Below are 23,230 nucleotides of genomic sequence, written 5' to 3'. Positions count from 1 at the left end.
TTCTTATTTTGAAATATTTCAATGGCGTCGTCGTGAAACGTGAGATGTTTTTTATTTAAATGATTAGTATAGATTCTGTTTTTACGCATATAGCCTAGTGATAAAACACGTGCATCTTAACTGATGATTGCGGGTTCAACTCCTGGCTAGGACCACCAAATTTCCGTGTACTTAATTTATCATCGTGAGGAAACCTGCACGACTAATGACTAATTTCACTGAAATCTATCACATGTGTGTTCACCAATCCGCATTGGAGCAGCGTAAACGGATAAGCTCCAAACTCTATCCTCAAAAAGGAAAGGAAGTCTTAGATGAGCAGTAGGAGCAAACATTAACAGGGTGGAATTTATATTATGTAATCACTGTTAAGTTACACAAAATTAAAATTATATGCTATGGTTTATATTTAAGCGCCTTTTCTGACTAATAAGATAAAAATGAATTCGAAAATTCAAATTGTATGACGTGTGTATGTATATAGTAAACATATAAGATGTTTACTATGAACATACAAATTTTTATACCGTTTTCTAGTATTTTTAAGAAGATGGGACCCATTAACGATTAAAAACAATTTGGTCGAACATCGTTTACGCGCTGTGTGTTTAAGGTCGAATTTTAGTATAGGGATTCTTTAATCATATGCGGGTAATGTTATTTTTTTAATTCTTGTTTTTTTAATTGTATCCTTATATAAATTAGACAAAACACTAATGAGAACTTATAAGATGGTAAAAAGGTAATCATGTTAACGCTATTTATTTTTTGTTACAGGTAATTTATGAGCTACTTTCGCGGGAAAACAACTAAGTAATTAATCTATGTATATGTCCACTAGAGTTCGTAAAAGGATATCAAAATGTATATACATATGCTATTTCTGAACAGTAAGTGTATAAATAAATAGACAATCTAATAGGAACCGATCACCTTTATCAGTATATAAGATTATCTTGGATTTCTCCTAAATGAAAAAAGAACGGGAACCAGAACATTGTCAACTTCCAAATAACTGAGAATTCCTTGAGAGAAATAGTCCCATAAATTTCTTATTCAGCTCACCCAGGTTTCAATTCAGGACCTCGCATCAGCAGCTGTATAAACTAGCTATTCCACCGTGGCGGCGGGAATACGGAAATATCGAACGTTCAGTTACTTTACTTTACTTTACAGATGTAATCCATCTTTATTTCGAATACATTCGCTACGACACGCGGCGGATGATATAAATTGATTGATAGCACAAAACATTACACGTGTCTGTGGATAACTAGATTTATGCATTAATCACAGAATATATATTTTTTTAAATTTTACTTGGTGCTTCGTGAAAGCCCGTCTTGAAACCACGCACTTCCCATCAGTCATTTTGTCTAAACATTAATTGCGCTACGATTTGAAAGGTTAGCGAGCCAGAAAAACAAAAATATGGCGGCGGTTTCTGAGATTTTAAGATGGGTTTTCCATGTCTATGTACATAGAAGAACTGTTACCATCAAGCGGTGATATACGTGAGTATATGTTATTGCTTATATATAGAGTAATATAGTTATTTTTTGTGGTGTATTACACAGTGATCGTCGTAACAAAAGACGAATAAAATCCATGCGTTATAGTTTTAGATATTTTGTGTGTAATAGTACACAAGCAGGTGCTTAATATAAATAAAATTAGTTATTTTAATTTGTTTCTTGCAACTCTGAGGGATGAGCTTTGATCGGCTTAGCTGCCTGTATTTTTTTTTCTATCTTATTATTAATAAAAGTTGCCATGTTAAAAAACTATTCATAGCTATTTTTTTAATGGTAGAAAATTCAAGTTAAGAATATCAAATTATCAACGAATTCATATTACTAGTATTACTTTGTATTTTTTTGGCATCCAAAATAAGAGAGTTAATCTTTTAATGTAAAAATTAAAATAGACTAAATACCATACATAATTATCCTGTATTGTACACTCGGCAAAGTACTGTAATCACTCAATTTGACGTTTAAAAAAGCTCCCCTTTAAAAGGTCCGCCTCATCCCTGGATGTTTCCCGTAATCTGGCGATCCGGGATTGAGGAGTCAATTAAACTCATCCCTGGACGCGACGTGACGTTATGGGAACTGACAGCTGCCGGCTTATAAGTGTAGGTTAAGTTTCCGTATATTGTTGAATCGTTAATATTATATTTATACTATTTTTTATTGATTTTCCATTTCGTCTAATACAAAAAAACTGGTAGACGGACAAGTGGGGGAATTCTTTGCATCGCCAATGCATCTCTAGCCTTCGATACTAAGATGTTGGTGTGTCTTACACTGGCTCATTCGAACTTCAAACCAAAACACAAAAATATTAAGCATTGCTACTTGTCAGCAGAATATATAAAGATAGGTACCACCAGCTGTAGAGCCAGTAGAGCTCTGCCAACCTAACTAAGCTAAGTGACATTAGATGACATGACATTCGATATTGACTGAAATAATTATAATATTTTTAAAACGCTTTAATCAGCTTCACCTGTATTTTTATACATAATGGAATCTTTGAACGTGATTTTCGCCCAATCCGAAACATCAAATTAAATAGAAACTTTGCACACTTATCAAGGAACAATGACAATACAATAGTTTAGATTATAGAAGTTGTGCCATCATCCTGACCAGTATATTTTAATATTTTAATATTAAAATATTAGTCTTTTTATGTTGAAGATATTTATATCATATTTCTATTTGTCGCATCTTTTTAGATTTTTAGACTATTATATTAATAAAGATATACTTACGCATCAAAATAGTGTATCAACGTAAGTCGTTTATCTACATTTTTCTTCTAGTGAGATACGAACAAAATTCTTATAGATTGCACCGCTGTTCAAATGTTTTTGACAAAATGAAATCGTTTTAGTATTAAAATAAATAATTAATTTATATTTTAGTTTTTGAAAATAGAAAAGAAAAGATATTCTATTTTCAAATATTTAAAATAGCATGTCTTGTATGATCGCCATTTGACTGTCAATAGTACTCATGGAATAAATCGACCATTCCCACGAGTCGAATACTATCTTATTACGGGAGCGGTCGCATCTTGCAGCACTCACCCTACCTAATATTACAAATTTTTCCATTACCTATAAATATCAAAACACATTGAAATTTGAACTTTATTTACAGCGTATAAGAGTACATTTATAATTGAATGTCAGCAATAAAAAGTTTAGAGGTATAAAAATCTGTTACAAGTGTTAGAAATGACGTAGCAGTACATTACAGAGATCACGTCCCTAAGGCTAAAGGATCATATTAAACGGGCGAATGGACAGGTAAATATTGTAATGAAAGCAAATTTAACTTACTTTAATGCGCCATTGACGTCCGTTGGGGGAAGCTGGGGTCAAATAGACTGATCGTATTAATTCCTATTTTTTCCTCTATTGTTTTCACAGACTGTGTGCAGCAATACTGACTATTGTTATGTTCTGGTTTGAAAGCTTAGTGAGCCAGTGTAACTTTAGGTACAAGGGACATAATATCTTAGTTATCAAGGTGGGCATTGATGATATAAGGAATGGTTCAAATTTATTTCTTATGCTGACCACTAACTAGATTTTCCTTCCTCTACTGTTTTCGCAGACTCTGTGTGATATAAGTTGCACAGTTTGTTACCTGTTATGTAAACTAAACTTACTTACCTTAGGGTGAGTAGGGTTCACATTTGTCAAATTATCATCCGACTCATTCATGTTTCTTTATTGTGTTGGCCTTGATCGATGAGTATGTGTTAAATTATTAAATTATTAATAAAACAATAGAAAAAATTACAACCCGGTATTAAAATCCATATAAACGAAATTCAATGATATTTTCTGCTCATTAAAATAGTTCGCATACAGTAGAAATACGTATTCTTTGTTACGTCACTCTCCGGTTATCGCGTGTCGTTTTTCCAGAAACAACCGCTAATTCCATTGAATGTCGCCATTTTATATATTACAGACTGTGCCGATTCTGCATATATGTGTGTGTTGAAAATGAACAGGGTCAGCTGTGCTATTCTATTAGAACTGATTTAATTAGTCACTCTTGAAATTTAAAAAACCGACATACTGTTTTATGATATTTTGACGTGTGTGCTTTTCTAATATTGTAATTATTTACATTATATACTTTGGCCAGAGAATCGGAATTGCGATTCAACGGGGACATGCTGCTAGCATTCTTGCCACCATTTCACGCGATCAAGATTTATATAGTAACTATTTTTAATTCATATCCGTATATATTTGAGGCTTACATTAGCAGCATGTAAATTTCCCACTGCTGGGCTAAGGCCTCCTCTCCCTCGAGGAGAAGGTTTGGAGCGTATTCCACCACGCTGCTCCAATGCGGGTTGGTGGAATACACATGCGGCGGAATTTCGTTGAAATTAGACACATGCAGGTTTCCTCACGATGTTTTCCTTCACCGCCGAGTACGAGAAGAATTATAAACACAAATTAAGCACATGAAAATTCAGTGGTGCCTGCCTGGGTTTGAACCCGAAATCATCGGTTAAGATGCACGCGTTCTAACCACTGGGCCATCTCGGCTCTTATTTTATATTTGAGGCTTAATTTTAATAATTCCCTTGTCATGTTATTGAATGTTATAGTCAATATCGCATCTAACATTTCACGGTCGTGTATCGCGGTTACTTTCGTGTCGGTTCTTACAAAATAGTTCTATAAATCAGTAATTTCGATCCATAGACTTTTAAGAAGTATAAACAACTCCGTGATCTAAAATGTACCATCCATAATGGCAGTGGTTAAATCTCATTTCGAACCGGAACACAGCAATATTAAATATCGAGACGTGGTGATAAAACAAATGACAGAACCATAAATACGGTCTTACACAAATACCAACCATAATTAATATAAACTAGTATTATAAAGATGTATAGTTTGTTCCTTGATCCACTTCATCGCAGGTTGATTTAAGAAAAATATATTTTTTTTAGTTAACTTGTTTGAAGAAGGTTATAGTATGTACAGCCTCATGTTGCCAAGGAGCGACGCTATAACCATAAGCGTCAACCAATTTGGCAAACTGCACTAGTATTTAGTTAATGAGATGCACGTGGTTATGTTCTCATTATATATATATTAATCAGGCCTATATAATACATTTAATAATAGAATAGTACGTTTTTATTACTTTAAGAAATGACTTATGACTTTTGACTTTTTATTTAAGCATCTGTTATGTATATCTATACTAGTATTATAAAAGCGAAAGTGACTCTGTCTGTTACCTCTTCGCGATTCTGCCACCAAAAAGTAATATAGTATATAAGGTTAGTGACCCAGTTGTACTTTAGGCACAAGGGACATAATATCTTTATTAGCAGAGCTTGTGGCCCATTTTATATAAATATTTTTAATTGAGCCGACATGGCCCATTTGTTAGGACGTGACATTTGTCAGGACGTGCATCTTAACTGATGATTTCGGGTTCAAACCCAGGCAAGCACTACTGAATTTCATGTGCTTAATTTGTGTTTATAATTATCTCGTGGTCGGCGGTTAAGGAAAACATCGTGAGGAAACCTGCATGAGTCTAATTTCAACGAAATTCTATCACATGTGTATTCCACCGACCCGCATTGGAGCAGCGTGGTGGAATATGCTCCAAACCTCCTCCTCAAAGGGAAAGGAAGCCTTAGCCCAGCGGTGGGAAATTTACAGGCTGCTAATGTAATGTAATGTAATTTTTAACTACGCTGCTTTATAAATTTAAATACTTTGTAAAAATACATGAATAAAAAAGCATATTATTCAATACAAGATTATATATGATAAAAAGCGTGGAGCTTTTCGACTTCCAGCCAGGATGTATTATATACAAATATCATTGTATTTAACTAATATAACTTTGTATATTAAATGTTGGAAAAGTGTAACTACTAAGATTCTTGCCGGTTCATCTCATCATAATCTACATTGTGAACTGCTGACAGTTTCATTTAACATTGTTTTGTAAAAAGACGATTCAAAATTGCTTGCAAAAGCTTCGTTGAATAAAGTATGTTTTGATTTTGTTTTTGATTGGCGATGTTAAAATGTTTACTTACGGATGGTTAAAATACAACGCCAACGTCTAAGGTCGATGGCGACCACTAACTATCAGGTCAATATACTACAGACTAGGTCCTGTACTTAGTCTGTAGTCTGTACTAGGCAATAGTAGAAACAAAATCATACAGCTATCTTTAACATAATACGTGCATATTGTACAAAGTATTTTTATACCAAGTAATATACAAGCTGTTGAACTCTCGGTCTTATTGATTAAGTTCTTTTTAACCCTTTTTTATTGATAATGTATCGAATTCGATGTGATCAAAGACATTTCTAAAAGGAGTTCAAAAGGGAAGCAATAAAGGCATGCAAATGAGAGGCTCTAAAGGTCTCCCTCTAATTAATAGAGAAAATTGTTTGTCCAAGTTTACCAGCCTTCCTCTAATTATGCCGCCCTTCTGAAATCTTGGCAAAATTACTTGATTTTTTTTTTGTCGTTCAATGATAAACATCAGGTTCGTCAGCGTTTCAGTTACACTTTTATGTTGATTCGTAGAATTAACTAATAAAATTTGGTATTCAATAGTTTGTCAAATCGTACCAGACCAAGCCGCGACTCTTAACCAATGATAAAGGTAAGATCAACTGATATTTATATTTATAATTATTGTCTTGATAGTCGTTGAAGATGCATGTGTCCAATGAAAATCTGCTTACTGTGTATCCATCAATCCACTTTAGACTGGAGTGGTAATAGGCTTCAAATGTTATTCTCAAATGAAAAGGCGGTCATTGCCCAGTAGTGGAACATTAATAGGTTATAATTTTTACTTTTATAGTACGAGTATCTGCCTCAGTTCAATATTAAATGACCGAACACAAATGGCAGCTTACTTAAGTGGTGTTTAATTAGGAGTATAATGGCTAAATTAATTATAAATAATATTTTATTAATTCCATCTACTCTGTACAGTATCTATTAAATATGCTCTCATTATTGCACAAACGTGCATATCATTTTCGCCATTAGAGCTCTATATAAGACTCTTTGAAATAAAGCGTATATCAGCATTTTAAAATCGCCTGTCGTTTCTGGAAAACGCCAGTACATTTTCCGCGGAGTCGATTCCGGCCTACCAGGCGCTCATCGCAACGCAGCGCTATATTATAGTGGTATGGGAGATGCAATAGATATACCATCTGAAGTTCAGGTCAGTTAGTATCGCGCGGAACGCGGCGGGAGACGCACGTGTACCGCTATCCAGTTAACCTATCGTGTGTACGGTTCCGTGTAGTGCTGGGTTCATATTTTATTTTAAGTGCTTTTGAATGCATGAGTATATGAGGTTCGTGGGTTTTGATACAGTATTTTAATTTTCGATTTAGTTTTAATTATAAACATTTTGATATAAAAAAAAAAAAAAAACAATTCGTGTAATAAAAAATTATAAAACTACTTGAAAATCGCTCAATGACACGAAAATGACCTTTAGAATTTAATAAATTATATAATAACGAAAGGTTGCATTCAACCAAATATATCAAACGTCCCCGATAAATATTTAAAACATCTTATTGGCCTTTGAAAAATCTGTCCGTAGGAGGGTTGGCAATATTTTATCATGTGTTAGTGAGGTACACGCTCCAAGCCTTGCCTTAAAAGAGACTTTTTCCCAGAAGTGGGATATTATACAGACCGATAATGGACAGTAAGACCACTTTAATTAAAATACAAGTCCAATAGACCGAATATGCGAAGTTCCCTATAGGTATCGGACTAAAATCCTGGAAAGTTTCACCGACTTTCAACTAATCCTTAATTATTTTATACTCAATAGAGTACTTAACTGTTACTTTTAAATTAAAAAAAAAAGCAACTAAACAACTTGAAACACAAACGTCCATTAACTAAATGCCTATCAAGTAATAAAAAAATCACTCGTAGTATGGAGAAAAACCTAGAAAATTCTCTATTTAAATTCAGACGGCACTTACTTGAAAACCTTGCTTGCGGTCATAAACGACGTCTTTTATACACCTTAAGCTGTGGTTTCATGAAAATGAAATCAAATAAATAAAGTATATTACATAAGTATTTATTAAAACACATTCAGGGTTAATTTAATTGCCTGTGGGGTCATAAGAACTGTTTTTAATATAGTAGTATTTTTCAACGCTGTTGATTGCTTTGAGTACTGATAGGATAATGTTCTAAATATTAAATAAAATGTGAAAAATATCTTCATTATTTATTATTATATTTATTATTGAGTATTATTAATTACAAATATAATCATTAATTCATATTCTTATTTTAATTTTTTCATGGTATATAGTATACATTTCTTATAGTAATATAATTTATCAGATGAGACAACTTTCCTCAAATACAAATTATTTACATTAGCAGCCTGTGAATTTCCCACTGCTGGGCTAAGGCCATCTCACCATTTGAGGTGAAGGCTAGGTTAAGTTATTTACGTTCCTTATGTCATTAATTAAATAAATATATAAAAAAATACTATTATCAAATTGACATCGAAAACATTTATGTGTGAATAGAAATAAACTCAAAACAAAACACGATTTTTATGTTGATTAATAGCTCAATTTTAGGAATCCAACAAATCACTAAATAGTAACAAAATACCTGTAAATATAAAATATTAATACTCATTATATTAAATAGCGCTCTGAATGTATTTAAAAAAAAAAGATTTTTTCAAAAGACAAAAATATTTTCAATTTAAGGACTTAAAACATTACACGTGTAAAACACATACTATTCATAACAATAATATATAATCATATGATTAATATATACGACCAAAGTCCATCTCTGTTAACGTGAAAAGTATTAAGATGCACAAGTACACGGTAGGCTTTCGAACAAGAGCTTTAGACATATATGCATAAGCTCTGCAAGCTCTAATAATTACAAAGAACGCAGCTTTTTTATCATTCTACCATTATACAGTAAAACTATGTATCGCTGTGTCCCGGTTCGAAGGGTGAGTTAGCCGGTGTTTTTAAATGCGATATAAAATCACAGAACATGTTGATGGCGGCGCTTGGAAGGTGTAGTTTATACATATTCAAGTACCATCAGAATTACCATCAGATAAGTGGTCACCGCCGCCCATTGCTTGCCCTTGCCAGTCTGTTTAAATTTTTAAAAAAGAACATAAGATGGTATGTAATTAATATTGAATAACATTCAGGAAATGAATCAAAGTTACTGCAATCGATTCGAAATAGAAAAATGATTTTATTTTGAACTGCCGAAGCCATTTTTACTGTCTCTCTATTCGACTTGTTAAGTTTTAGTATAATAGCTTAGTCCAATTTGGTTTCTTTTTTTTAAATAAATCACATGTATCATAAGTGACCTCACTGACTGAGATCCGCGGCATTATCCAAAGACAAAAATGTAATTATAGTTGTTTGAATTATTAAGTCCATAGAAAATAAATTAATAGACAAATAATCTCATTTTTTAATATGGTATCATATACTAAAATTTTTGTCTGTGCTATTGAACTTTGAAGAGTTCCATTGTCTGCAGCTTATCCTGAGTCATACTTACCATAAAAATGTAGTCATGGAACTGAACCAATATATAAAATTTGAATTTCGTTGAATAAAACAAAGAGGTTCAAATTCAACTTACAAGATTTGATCTAAATACACTAAAAAAGATCGTAAATTAAATAAGAACTCGTGAATTAAATAATATGTTAGCAATTATCCGTCCTGCTAAACGGGACATCCTAGTGTTAGGACCGTGTTCCATCACAATAAAACTAATATTGTTTTGTTAAAATTATACATTTTAATACAATATCTAAAGAGTATAATAAAGTCGCTTCCTGTCTGTACACTTAGATCTTTTAAACTCCGCTACGGATTTTAATGCAGTTTATCATCAATAAATATAATGATTTAAGTAAAAGATTTATTTATATGTATAAAACATCCGTATTACAAGAGAGAAAATCTAATAAATACATATAATAAAATTTTTATGTTTATTCTCCATTCTAAAATATGTATATTGATCTTTATCGTATCCGTGTGTTGTAAAACTGAAAAAACTAGTATTTTCTTATACCAAACCGTTATATAACTTGCCCGGAGTTATTTCGTTATATTAAATTTTTAGTAAGCGCCTTAGTGTCGTATCGCTATGATTTAACATCCAAGCCTTCTACTAAATTTCTAGACAATTTTCTGTGTCTAGATTTTATTTAAGTAGAAAATAACGACTTCTTGATATAAAAAATATCCGCAACGCGATGGTTGAGCTAAATGAGAAAATTTAAGTCGCAAAATAAATCCAAGCATTTTATATAGGCTGACTTTATTTTATGATTAAAATTAATTGGTTAAGTATATAATATTATTTATAATCATGTTTATCTAAAAAAAAGTTAATTAAATTTTAAATTAATATAGGAATTTCTTTGCTCATTTTTTTTTGTGCAAGTATTCATTAAAATATATGTAACAATTTATTTAGATAGACAACTAGTCCCTATGTAATGTTTTTACTGCTAAAATATTTTAGGTATTTCTTCAAAAATATAAATAATATAATAACATTACACACAAAATTATATAATTGCAAAAAAGTATAAAAAAATTCATGGCTAAAATATTGAAGGGTATTTTTTTATTTAATTTTATTAAATAAAATAAAACACTTCAAAAAAAAACTATATAAGCATAAAGAAAATTTAATATAACGTTTAAACTACCAACATCGACGAAGTTTATTTAGAAAACACACACAAAATGCTCATGTAGACAAAGAAAATTCCTTCTTGCTGACATAAATTATACAAATATACCAAATTCTTTAATACATTTTACTAAAGGATCTCTGCACGCAATCCGACTCAAACAATTTCATATGAAAATTCGCTTTGATAGAGTCCTTCATTCTATAAAATGTCAATAACTTTGTAATAAAATTTGGGGCAATTAAACGCACGCATCACAGCCATTTATTCACGTTTACAAAACAAAACAATGATTCCGTTAATTTAGTATATTTAATAAGAAACCAATTATATTGTAAATGAATAATTCTGATTTTGAAAATGGAATCATTTCCAAAATATATTTGACTTATTCACCTTATTCATTTTGAATTAAATATAGAACATATTCGTTTTTTTTTTATTTGAATAATAATTAAAAAAAAGTTATGCTGATATACAAAGGTTCAGTCATATTAGCAACTACACGATATAAATGCTCATATACATAGTAGCTTGTAACATTTACGATGTTTAGATCAAAGAACACTTTTACCCTCCGGACCGTAGTAAACGCTATCGTCCTAAAACATACGCTAATGAAATTTATAATCCATAAACGGCGGATTGAAACCGATGTTTTATAAAGACTAATAATAAAGCTACATAAAAGTACACATACATATATCTCTATATATATATATATATTTGTATATATATGTAAATGAACTCCTAAACGGCTGGATTGATTCCGATGTTTTTTTTTGTGTGTAAATTACGCTACGATCGGTAAATAACATACATTTTTATTCCACCCGGACGAAGTCGGAGCGGGCATCTAGTATATATTATAACGACGTCATTGAGTGTTCCAATTAGTCCCAGTCTGCCAAGATAACCTAAATGAAAATATACGTCAAAAAGAGTCACTTTCTGTTTTTAATACTCATTTTGTTCTCTATTTGATATCGATTTCATATCCACGATTTCTTAATGTTAGATGTAACAAATAGTTATTTAATTTATTTCTAAAATCCATAAACAATTATTAAATAAATTAAACAAGTTTATTTATCAAAAGTACCCTTTAATTATTGACGTATTGGCAAAAAGACGTGCCGCTTTGGACTACCAATAACGGTTTCACAAGAAATATACTGAATTAATATCTGTTTTTAATATCGTTAAATGGTATAAATTACATTTGGCAGCTTGGCTCATGTGAAGAATACTTATATTACCTTATTTATACACACAGTAAATAAGATTGACGAAACACATCCAGCTTTTCATAGCAACGTAGAAATAATTGGATTTATAAAGAAAGAAAATACAGAAAGCAAAACAGTAAAAATGATTGGAACGTAAGCCTCTACGCAAAAATTTCCGTCGTATTTTGATTAAGATTCGAGACGAACATTCCTAAGAATCGACTCGGAAAACTTGAAGAGAAATGGTTCCTCAAACTCTTTTCACCATAAAGCTAAATTGCTCTTCTGTACAATACTTCTAATTACTGACTTATTTTTAATTTAAAAGGTGCAAGATTTCCTAAGAGACTCGGGGACTTCAAAAATATTTCTTGGATAAAATTTTAATATGGGTTTCGTCTTTGCCTATTTTTAGATATTCCACAACTAATGAATAATCTTTTTTAACGGTATTTATCTATTGCAGTACGTTTTTATTGATTTTTTGATAAATTCGAAAATAAAAACACACGACTTAATAATGGGGTAACAAACTATTTACACTACTCGTTTAACCTTTATCGATAACAGTACTATCATCATTTGGTGATAATTTCTTTGCTTCGATCGCTTGGTACAGAACGTAGGGCGCAAGCTCAAAGGTACTGGTGTTCGAAGATTTGGTCCAACCATCGTTTAGAGAATATTTTGATTTTTGATTTGAAGTCTAGTAAGTATTTACAGACACGGCGGGTAACATCTTAGATTTAATTGATGGCAGTGCATTAATAGTGTAAAGAGAATTTAAGCTTTTATCAAAGCCTGTGCATAAGAGCGCGTAGCATCAGGTGGTTAATTTCCTCGTCTGCCCTTTCTAAATAAGTTGAAAGCAAGAACTGATAACGAAATAAATATGCAGCCGTCAGAATTGACAACATAATTATTGCAAATGTTCAACAAATTAGTTAGATTAACTTTGATTGGTTCCCATTGAGTAAAATCCATGATATAATTAAAATTCGACGACAAAGTTTGATGTCATTTGTTAAAGGCTCATTCAAATTCCTCTGACCCGAGTAATCAGTTGGTCAGGATAGATTTGTCCTTGTTGAAACCACAATTTATGTCGGTCGAGATTTCAGATGTAAATGATTGCAAACATTTAGTTTCTTGTAAATAAATAACAACTCCTTGTGTAAGTTTAGGGCTGAATGAATATTCTTGTATCGTTTAAGATGTTAATTGATTATAATAACTCAAAGGTAGAAATTAATATCAAAAGTATTGATTGAATAAAATATTAAACGGAATGGAGATACATATTAATTGGCTTGTTAAAAGCATTAGATTTTTCAGACAAGGATTTACCTAGATCTGGAAGTTGTAATGTTTCGTCAGACACGCTCCTCGGAAATCACGTAAAGCCGCGGATCCTACACTAGATCTTTCTCCGATCGTGTGATTACTATCACATGGTAAATAAAGGTGCACCTATGTTGCTCACGCGCTTGTTCACTATTATGCCTCTTGTGGAAATATTTTGGCCTCGATTCAGAATTCTTCTCTTCTTCTCGAAACAGTAAGCTATCTGCTTGATAAAAGTTTATATTTAACTGTTATAAAAAATCGTTTCAGTTATAAATATATTTAAACAAAATATAGAGCACAAAATAAAATACAAAATAAAAACCGTTACACGTAAAGAATCCTTTGTATAACACCAATGTAATAAAGTTAGTACAATGAACAAATAAAAATTCCAAAGTTTATAAACGATAAGACACCGTATACCAAGGAACGAACTTCAAGACACAAGGCGATTTAAACACTAAAAATCAGTAAAGACGCTTAAAATACTTCAACTTCACGCAACCGAAATCTACAAACTAAACTGCAACAACCAACAAATTGTTTGAAAGTTTTTAATTTATTCAGTACTTAGCGAGACATGCTCCCTGTTTAATTATTACCGAGTCGCCAAGTGACGACAATAAAAGCACAAAGCGAAGCTTGCCCATAAATTTTTAACGTCTTCACAAAACAGCGTTCATTTACTCCCTTTGAGACTACATTATGAGTGTAATCCCGGAATGGAGTAATCCCATCCTATAATGGACTTCCGTATTAATGAAAATTTTAATTTATTACACAATAAATGTTTAAATCAATTTCGTGTGGCGCAAGTCTTTGCTTGCAATGCAGTTCATGTTTAATCATAACTTGTGTATTGAATATTACGTGTGGCTGACGATGTGGGTCCTTCATTATAACATATGATCCTTAATAATGTTTCAAGGGTAATAAAGCATATGTAGGATCACAAAAGGTAATAAAAATTGTAAATTTGTAATTTCGTTTGTAACGCACGGCAGACATAAATACATCAAGTAATCATATCAAACTAAATTCGTAATCGAAAGACTTATTTGGTGGTGCCATCTACTCATCAAAATCAAAATTCAAAATATACTTTATTCAAGTAGGCTTTGAATCGTCATTTAACAAACTATATTAAGTGAAGCAGCCACCGGTTCGAAATGTAGATTCTACCAAGAAGAACCGTCAAGAAACTCAATAGTTACTCTTTTTCAACATTTAAAAATACAAAGTCATGTTAGTTAAATACAATTACATATGTATATGATACAACCTGCCTGGAAGTCGACAAGTATTAGCCCCAAATTTTTTATCATCTATATAACCTTGTATTGAATAATATTCCTTCTTTACCATTGCATTTTTTACAATTGATTTGAATTTATCATCAGATATTTTACTGCCAAACAGGAGTACCCAGTGTAACTACAGGCACAGGGGAATACATACAATACAGACATAATATCGATGTAAGGAATTGTTAATATTTCCTACAGCGATAATGTCTATGAGCGGTGGTGACCACTTACCATCAGGTGGTCCATTGGATTGTCTACCTATATCATAAAACAACACGTTAAATAGTTTAAAGACAAAAAATGTGTGGAATAATAAGAAACACAAATGTAGCAATAAAAATAAGTCCATTAAAAATGTCGTGTAAATATGCTATTAAATTGTGAAGTGATGACAGATTTTATTTGCTAGACTAATTTACACTCTATATTTTTATTGGTGTAGAAATTATAAATTTAACCAATCACAAAATAAAGACAAAAAATATTCAGAGAGTAGGTAGGTATTTTTTTTGATAAAAAACTTAGCGTCAACAATTATTTTATGCTAATTTGTTAAAGTATAAAAATATATATCACTGATAAAAACATACAATCATATAATAAGCAAAAAATGACGGATTTCCAGACTAACCTATATAAAAAATGTCCTACCCCTATTAAACCCCTTAGAGGTAGAATATCTAGAAACATTTAAATACGTATTTATTCATTTTTAATCAGTACCCAAAAAATAATGTTTCATATTTTTAGCTTATAAAATACTTTCATAAAAACTTTCGACTTCCATAAAAACTTTCAACCCTTATTTCACCCCTTAGTAGTAGAATATTAAAAAAACACTTAAATACGTATTTACTCATTTTTAATCAGTACCCAAAAATGAAGTTTCGTGTTTGCAACTTAAAAAATGACTGACTCCCATAAAAACTTTTAACCCTTATTTCACCCCATTAGTAGTAGATTATCTAGAAACGCTTAAATACGTATCTACTCATTTTAGATCAGTATCCCAAAAATAAAGTTTCATGTTTCTATATTAAAAATGACGGACTTCGATACAAACTTTCAACCCTCATTTCACCCCTTTTAGGGGTAGAATTTTGTGGGTGTCATGATATGTTAATTTATAAGTGTAGCCTAAAATATAAGTTTTGTGCTTCTAGTTCTAAAAACGACAATATTTTCAACAACTTACAACCTTTCAACCCCCTTTTCAACCCTTTACAGCACTTTTTTCCAAATAAAAAGTAGCATTAAATCGGGCCAGTAGTTTTGGCGTGAAAGCGAGACAGACAGACAGACATACAGAGTTACTTTCGCATTTATAATATTAATATGGATGACATTATTTTTAATTCGAGGAAAATATTTCACTCAAACTATAGCATTAAAAATATATAAATTAAAGCAAAATATAGTAATTAAAAACAGTAAAGCATTTAAACAGCTGTGTTTGACAGTTTATTGAATCAAATCTTCTAGAGTAAAACTAAAACTATTATTTTGATTATCGTAGAACTTTCGTATTCTGATTCATTGCAGTTTCACATTTTAAATACATTTATTATTATTTTATCAGACAAAACATTCTAAGTAAATTTTACTAGTGAACATTGACAAATATATTATTTACTAATTTTCTTCACAAAATTCTTTCTTTACAAAAGTCTTTAACGGACGTCCCCATACTCATACCGTCGTTCAATACTTTTTCTTGATAAAAAATGTTTCAAAATAACACTTTTGCATTTATATAATTAGGTATAAAATTACGGTATATAAATTATATATACCTTTTGGATCAAAATCTCAAGATATATTCACTAGATAGAGGCATAAATACGAATTAAGTACATGAAAACTCGATGATACCTTATTTAAACCGGTGATTAGTGAGTAGAACTAAAAGTGTCAGAGAAGACACTTCTCTATAAACAACCAATAACTAAATAAATAATTTATAGAAACTTATATAATAATAATTCTATCTTCACTGATCATGAAAGAAAATAATACTTTGATTCATCAAGTCGTACGCAAAACATAGTCGAATGTAAGCGCACAAGTTATAGTCTGCCCATTCCTGTGCCTACAGCCTGATTCACACATGCGAGAGTTGTAAACTTAATTACTCAATCAAAGCCAGTATATTCGCTATAACTTGTCAAATAAATCAGGAGTTTGTTGAGTCGTTAAATCCATTGTAACGTTTTATTGAGTCGTCAAATAATACTCGGATCCGATCATTACTTTAATTGTCGTTTGTTTCAGTATATTGTAATAAAATAGTATAAATTAAAATTTAAAGCAAATGAAACGCACTGAAAGACACTTTGATATTTACCCATAGCGCTATAAGAAGTTTTACTTCTTAAATTCAAATGCAATGATAACTGACAGAAGCGTTATTTAATTTATGAATTCTAAGTTATACATTATAATTAATTTTATTTTACTCACTACGTACAAAGAAGTTTCACTTCGTAGATTTTAAATTAATTGCAGTAGTACTAATACTTGATACGTATAATAAATTGTGTGTTAAAACTGCTAAACTAACTTCATATACGCATGTAAAATTTATAGTTATCAGTAACGATGTTCCTATTAAAACTAACTATTAAAACATAAGTAATATAATTATGTGCGAGAAACTGTGTATATAAAGAACAATGAGTGTAAATGTTATGTAATCCGAAGAAATGGCTTCGTACAGTCACCAAGAAACGCAGTCTAGTCCTGCGAAGGAGGTACCAAGGTATGTATTTAATTAATTTATTCTCTCCTGCATCGGCCATTGTGCTAACAAAGATTCTTACATAAAACTCACATTTAAAACAGAATAAACTTTAATTAGTGTTATAAATTTACATACATTTAACTACCTGCTTCTTCTCCTACCTGCTTAAAGCAAAATAATGTATCGATAAATTCAGGAAGTGGTCTTTTTAGAGCTTGTAGATTTATATAAGGGTCTTATACAGCTATAAGACGCTTGATTGCTGGTCCGCCTACGTACAAAAAAAAACCATACTTAGTAGTAGGCTATAAAGTAAAGTATATACATCAATATTGTTATATTTGATAGCGCAACGGCATAGTATGCAACGATCAGTATATCAGTATATGTGTGTATACGTTGTTGACCTTTTATTACTGCCTGACCCATATACTCGTTCTCTCTGTTTTTAATAAAAAACAGCTTATAGTAATGTAAATAATGAGGACTTGCAGAACAATAACATCTTTTGTCTCTTTCTCACATTATAGGTTTCATGTACATTAAAAAAAACGGTCGTTCAACTTTATTAATACAGATTGTTTTATATGACAATATTACGATTCAATTCCAAATTCAAGATTTGCATTGATTCGATAAATATTGAATTCTCTATTCGAAATTCGAATACAGAATACTCAACTAAAATTATTTTCATTTGAAAAAAAAAACCTTTGTTATCAAATATCAAATGAAATTCGAATGAACATTATTATTATCTATCATTTCATGAAAACATGACATAAATAAATAAAATAAAGTGAAAAGCCATTAATATCACACTTTTATCGGTCGTCAAATTAGTTTATCTGTTGGACACATGCCAGTAGCCTGTAAGTTATCTCTCGAGACAAATTGAAATTATTATTTCATTCCAACTGTTTGGACAATTGACTGACGATTGTAGTTAGTGATTGACATTTCAAGATAAAGGTTGGAGTTACATATTTGATAGTTTCTATCTGAGTCGACCACTCACTCCAAATAGGACATTGTATCGCTGTTGCGTTTTGAAAGATGAGTGAGTCACTGTAAAGTCATTGTAACATCTTAGTTTCCATGGATTTTAACACATTGAAAATTAAAGGGATTTTTCCTATTTCTTATACAGTCACTATCTATGGGCAATCAGTAACCACCAGGTGGCCTATATGATAGTCCGCCTACATATTTAAATAGAAAGAAGGGAAGTCGACTCATGGAAAATATATATATACGGTACCATTTCATTGTATACTTGCTATTCACAACGCATTCAACGCTGATCATGTAACACATTTATAAAAAACTATCACTTAAAAGAATTCAATTTCACGAAAAGTAGTCGATGTGAGGAATTATTATCGACGAATATTTCTTTCCACTTCAGTGTCTATGGGCAGTGGTACCCACTTATCATCAGATGGCCCATTTAGCTGTTCACCTGCCTATGTCATAAAAAAGTCAACACCGTTCATTGACATCGGTGCTGTAAGAATACATCGCCAATACACCATCAACCTTGGAAACTAAGGTGTTATGTCTCTTGCGCCTGAAGTTACACTGATTTACTCATCCTTCAAACCGGAACACAATGATCGGGATAATTTTTGTTTGACGGTTGGAAATGTGATGGGGGTGTGGTATCAGACGGGCTTGCACAAAGCCCTAACACACAATAGCTCTCTTTAAATATTAAAGTATACATCATTTAAATCAAATCAAATCAAATCAAAATATACTTTATTCAAGTAGGCTCTTACAAGCACTTTTGAATCGTCATTTAAAAAACTATTTAAAGTAAAGCTACCACCGGTTCGGAATGTAGATTCTAAAGAGAAGAACCGGCAAGAAACTCAGTAGTTACTCTTTTTCAACATCTAAAAATACAGTCATGTTAGTTGAATACAATTATCTCCTGCCTGGAAGTCAACAAGCATTAACTCCACGCTTTTTTATCATCAATATAATCTTGTATCGAATAATATGCCTTCTTTACCAATGTATTTTTTACAAATTACTTGAATCTATCAAACGGCAAAGTTAAAAATGTCTGCGGAATTTTATTATTACTTTATAAAATTCCATGTAGTCTACAGGTTTTAATTAATCATCTAAAGTCTTGAACACTACACGTATTATATTATTAAGATAAAAAAAGTAACAATAAGTTTATACAAGAGAGATATACCGCTGTTAACTTTAGCTAGTATTTTCAGTTTCATGTTGTTCCGAAACGTTATATCACCAACAACAAATATATTCGATTGAACGCAGCACGGTCCCAATACAGCTTTAAATTGATGTTAAAATAAATACCAGTGGATATGAATACTTCGTATGTTACCAGTTTATATTGAAACAAATCATGTTCCGAGTAAATACGCGTAAAAATCGTTCGCAGATCGTTGGGAAGAACAAAAAATGCGGATACAGCTATTGGTTATTCGATGTTTGGTCCATTTGAAGCCCCTACTATTTGCACTTTCACTATACAGCTACTAACGGTTTATAGTAACGGAATATTAGAATCCCACCGCTGGGGGAGGGCCTCCGAGGTGACCTAATGTGGGAAACTCATTGCGACATATGCAAGATACCTCACGGTATTACCTTTACCACCGAGCACGAAATGAATTATAAACACAAATTTGGCAATGAAAATTTTATTGTGCTTACCGTTAGGTTAGGGTTCACGTATTCGAACCTTTAGACCATCTTGAGTCACGGTTACATCCGATGAATTAATTCGAATCAATAATGTGTGAGTTTAATCCTCTATTTTTATATTAATAACTGCGAGGCCGTACACTCCCTGCTTGATTCCCTCTTGTAAAAAAATATGAGTGCACATGTACTAGATAACATCCCCTACCTTGCAAGTGAATAATAATTACGCGTAGTATTTTTTGTTTAGTTCTAATAAGTACGGCTCGAATGATGTAGCACTAGGTTTTAAATTTTAGGCCATTTTTCAATTTAAATATGATTATAATAAATTATTTGTAAATAAAGTTTATTAAACGATAAAATAATGATATATTCATGATAAAAAAAGCATGGATTTAGTATTCGTTGATTTTCATACAGAACATTCAAATGTAAATTTTCTATAGTTATTATTTAAGCAAAAGAGATTCTAACTCTATATTTCTAACTGCAGATAGCTGCATTAAATGTTACCGCTTCATATGACTGTTCGAAACTACTTACATGTGCTTTAAATGTTATTTAAATAAAGATAATATTGATTTTGGTTTTGTAATCGCTATGTAAATATGCTATTTACTAATAATAAATAAATATACGAACAAAATTATATGTATTTTTGTATGTATATTTTGTACTTTTGTTGTATAATATGTATATTGCTTATAGTAAAAGACGATTAGGCTCTATGACTTACCTCGAATCTAGTTTATAGTGTGCTGAACGCGCTGGTAAATCGAAAAATTGAGAACAAATGGTTAGGGCGGTCCATTTTTGTCTACAGTCGGATGTAAAATCAATACAATGACTGCAGCAAGCTCACAGACATTTGTTTTCGGCCGGTTGCATTTAAAATGTTTATTTTTTTAATTCTCCCAAAAGAGCACTGCTGTCTCGTCCATTGATAGGGCGTTTATTGTTTTTGAACGTATTGGCTTTACACGTTCGATTTAAAAATAATCGTGAATCAGCAAAATATATCACATGACTTCTTTATTAAATGAATATCTCTATAAAAAAATTATAATTATAATTATGAATATATGCTCAAAACCACAAAACTATATTATGTAGATTATATATATTTTTACAAACACACACATGCAAAAATGTAATACTCATTCTCAGTTATACTGTCATTACTTGTCTTCAAATTTGTAATACATTATATATTTAAACTAATTATGTAATCATATTATGATTAATGTAATAAAATAAATATACATTAATATATTACTATGACCTGGTGAAGGGTTGAAGTTGTATTAAACACGTTTTTCGCGAGGAAATCCTGGAAGAAACTTTCTTAAGATAAAGTTTGTACGCAACTTGAATTTAAAGTTACTTTTAATTAACTTAAAATTTGTAATGAAACTTATGATGTAGTTAAAGCTGGATAAGATGCATCTTTTAAGTATAAAACAAAAAGAATCCGAATCTATTTTAAATATATTACTTACTCTTATTCAGGACTAAGCTTCGGCACCAGTCAGTGTGTATTTTAGCAGCATAGGCTTAAAATCAAAATCAAAATCAAAATATACTTTATTCAAGTAGGCTTTTCACTTTTGAATCGTTATTTAACAAACTATTTAAAGTAAATCTACCACCGGTTCGGAATGTAGATTCTACCGAGAAGATCCGGTAAAAAACTCAGTAATTACTCTTTTTCAACATCTAAAAATACAGTCATGTTAGTTAAATACAATCATAAATGTATGTTATGTCTCCTGCCTGGAAGTCAACAAGCGTTAACTCTAATAAAAATGGAATATGTATATATATTATATATTTAGCCGTATTACAGTATATCTAAAGCAACTTTTATAGTTTCTATGTTACATAGGAGAATCATAATTATTATCTGACTAATATCGTAAATACTGTAAGAGTGACGTTACATTGTTTTTTTATGAAACCGTCCCGACTATTTGTACTTCCGCCCGATTATTGCAAAGTACTGGATTTATTAAATAATAAAGATATAAATATCTCATATAAAAATCGAAATGCTATAAATTTTGATTTACGAATGAATTTTAGTGCTTCCATCAATTCTCTAAGTCCTATCGCCATAAATTCGCATAAAGCACCTTTATTCGGGAATGGGCAATAAATTTTTATTTTAAAACTGATCACGAGTACTAGGTACAGAATTTCATATTAGTAGTGCTGTGCTATTATGAATTATGGTGCGATTATCTGCCCATGAAACATAACAGGGGGAAACGCTGTGTGTGACAGTTCACCAGCGTTATATAAAATATTATGCTAAAAAAAACTGATTAAAACGCCAGATTAAATCACATTAATTCATGTTTTTTGGATACAAGAATATAAAGACATCGTAATGGGTGGTTATTTTTAAGCAATGATTTGTATATTTTATTGTTATTATTTTTTAGTATAAATCAATTGGTATAATTGCTATTTAAGTATTATACGAGTCCCTCTGAGTCAGTAGGCATTCAAACTAGTAGTATCTAGTCTCTAACATAACTGTATTATCATTTACTAGAACTAGAGTTCACCTAGCAGTCGAAATTCGAACACAATCATTATTGCAAAATTAAAGGAAAATGTAATATGAATTAAATTAGTAGAATTTCAGCTCTGCGATGTATTTAGCTATTGAACATACTTTTATATATTCACAATCATAAAAACTAAGGGAGGAAAAACAATACTATGTAAGTTTCAAATTGAAAAACAAAAGAAATCGATTTGTCTTTACTGTATGCTTATTTATAAATAGATTAACTAACTACCGAGCAAGTTATTCATCACCTAAATTTAATTAAAAATTTAATATGTTCAATGTTACATTCTTCAATTGTGTTTTATCGTAAGCACAACTATTATTAAGGAACATAGGAAGTTTGAAAATTCAGCTTAGGAAGCTGGCTTCACAACCGCCTTAGTAAAGATCACCCACAACCCGAGGCACGTTTCAACAAGCAACCTGACTTTCATAAAATATAAATTCTACAGTATCAGACCTTTATACTGTCTATTCACGTCATGCAGATCGATATTTTTTCGTTGCTTTTTTATGTAGCTCGTTATTATAAGCAGCGCTT

General features: G+C 31.1%; 1 protein-coding gene across 2 annotated transcripts in view; it reads left to right on the top strand.

Moving 5' to 3' along the window:
* The window catches only part of LOC113392050 (kinesin-like protein CG14535), a 368,367-nt gene that overhangs the window by 239,504 nt on the left and 105,633 nt on the right, over positions 1-23,230 (top strand). Inside the window, exons 1-2 of one of the 2 annotated variants that reach the window (XM_026628293.2) lie at positions 7,288-7,404; positions 17,270-17,441. The exons of the other annotated variant lie outside the window; for it this stretch is intronic. Coding sequence (XP_026484078.1) covers positions 17,386-17,441 — 56 coding nt within the window. The 5' untranslated portion in view covers positions 7,288-7,404; positions 17,270-17,385. Of the gene's footprint in view, positions 1-7,287; positions 7,405-17,269; positions 17,442-23,230 lie in introns of those variants that run through there. 2 annotated transcript variants of the gene reach the window in all.

Source organism: Vanessa tameamea, chromosome 10, assembly GCF_037043105.1.
Source record: "Vanessa tameamea isolate UH-Manoa-2023 chromosome 10, ilVanTame1 primary haplotype, whole genome shotgun sequence".
In the NCBI taxonomy this organism is placed as follows: Eukaryota; Metazoa; Arthropoda; class Insecta; order Lepidoptera; family Nymphalidae; genus Vanessa; species Vanessa tameamea.
This window is presented reverse-complemented; position numbering and strand designations above follow the sequence as displayed.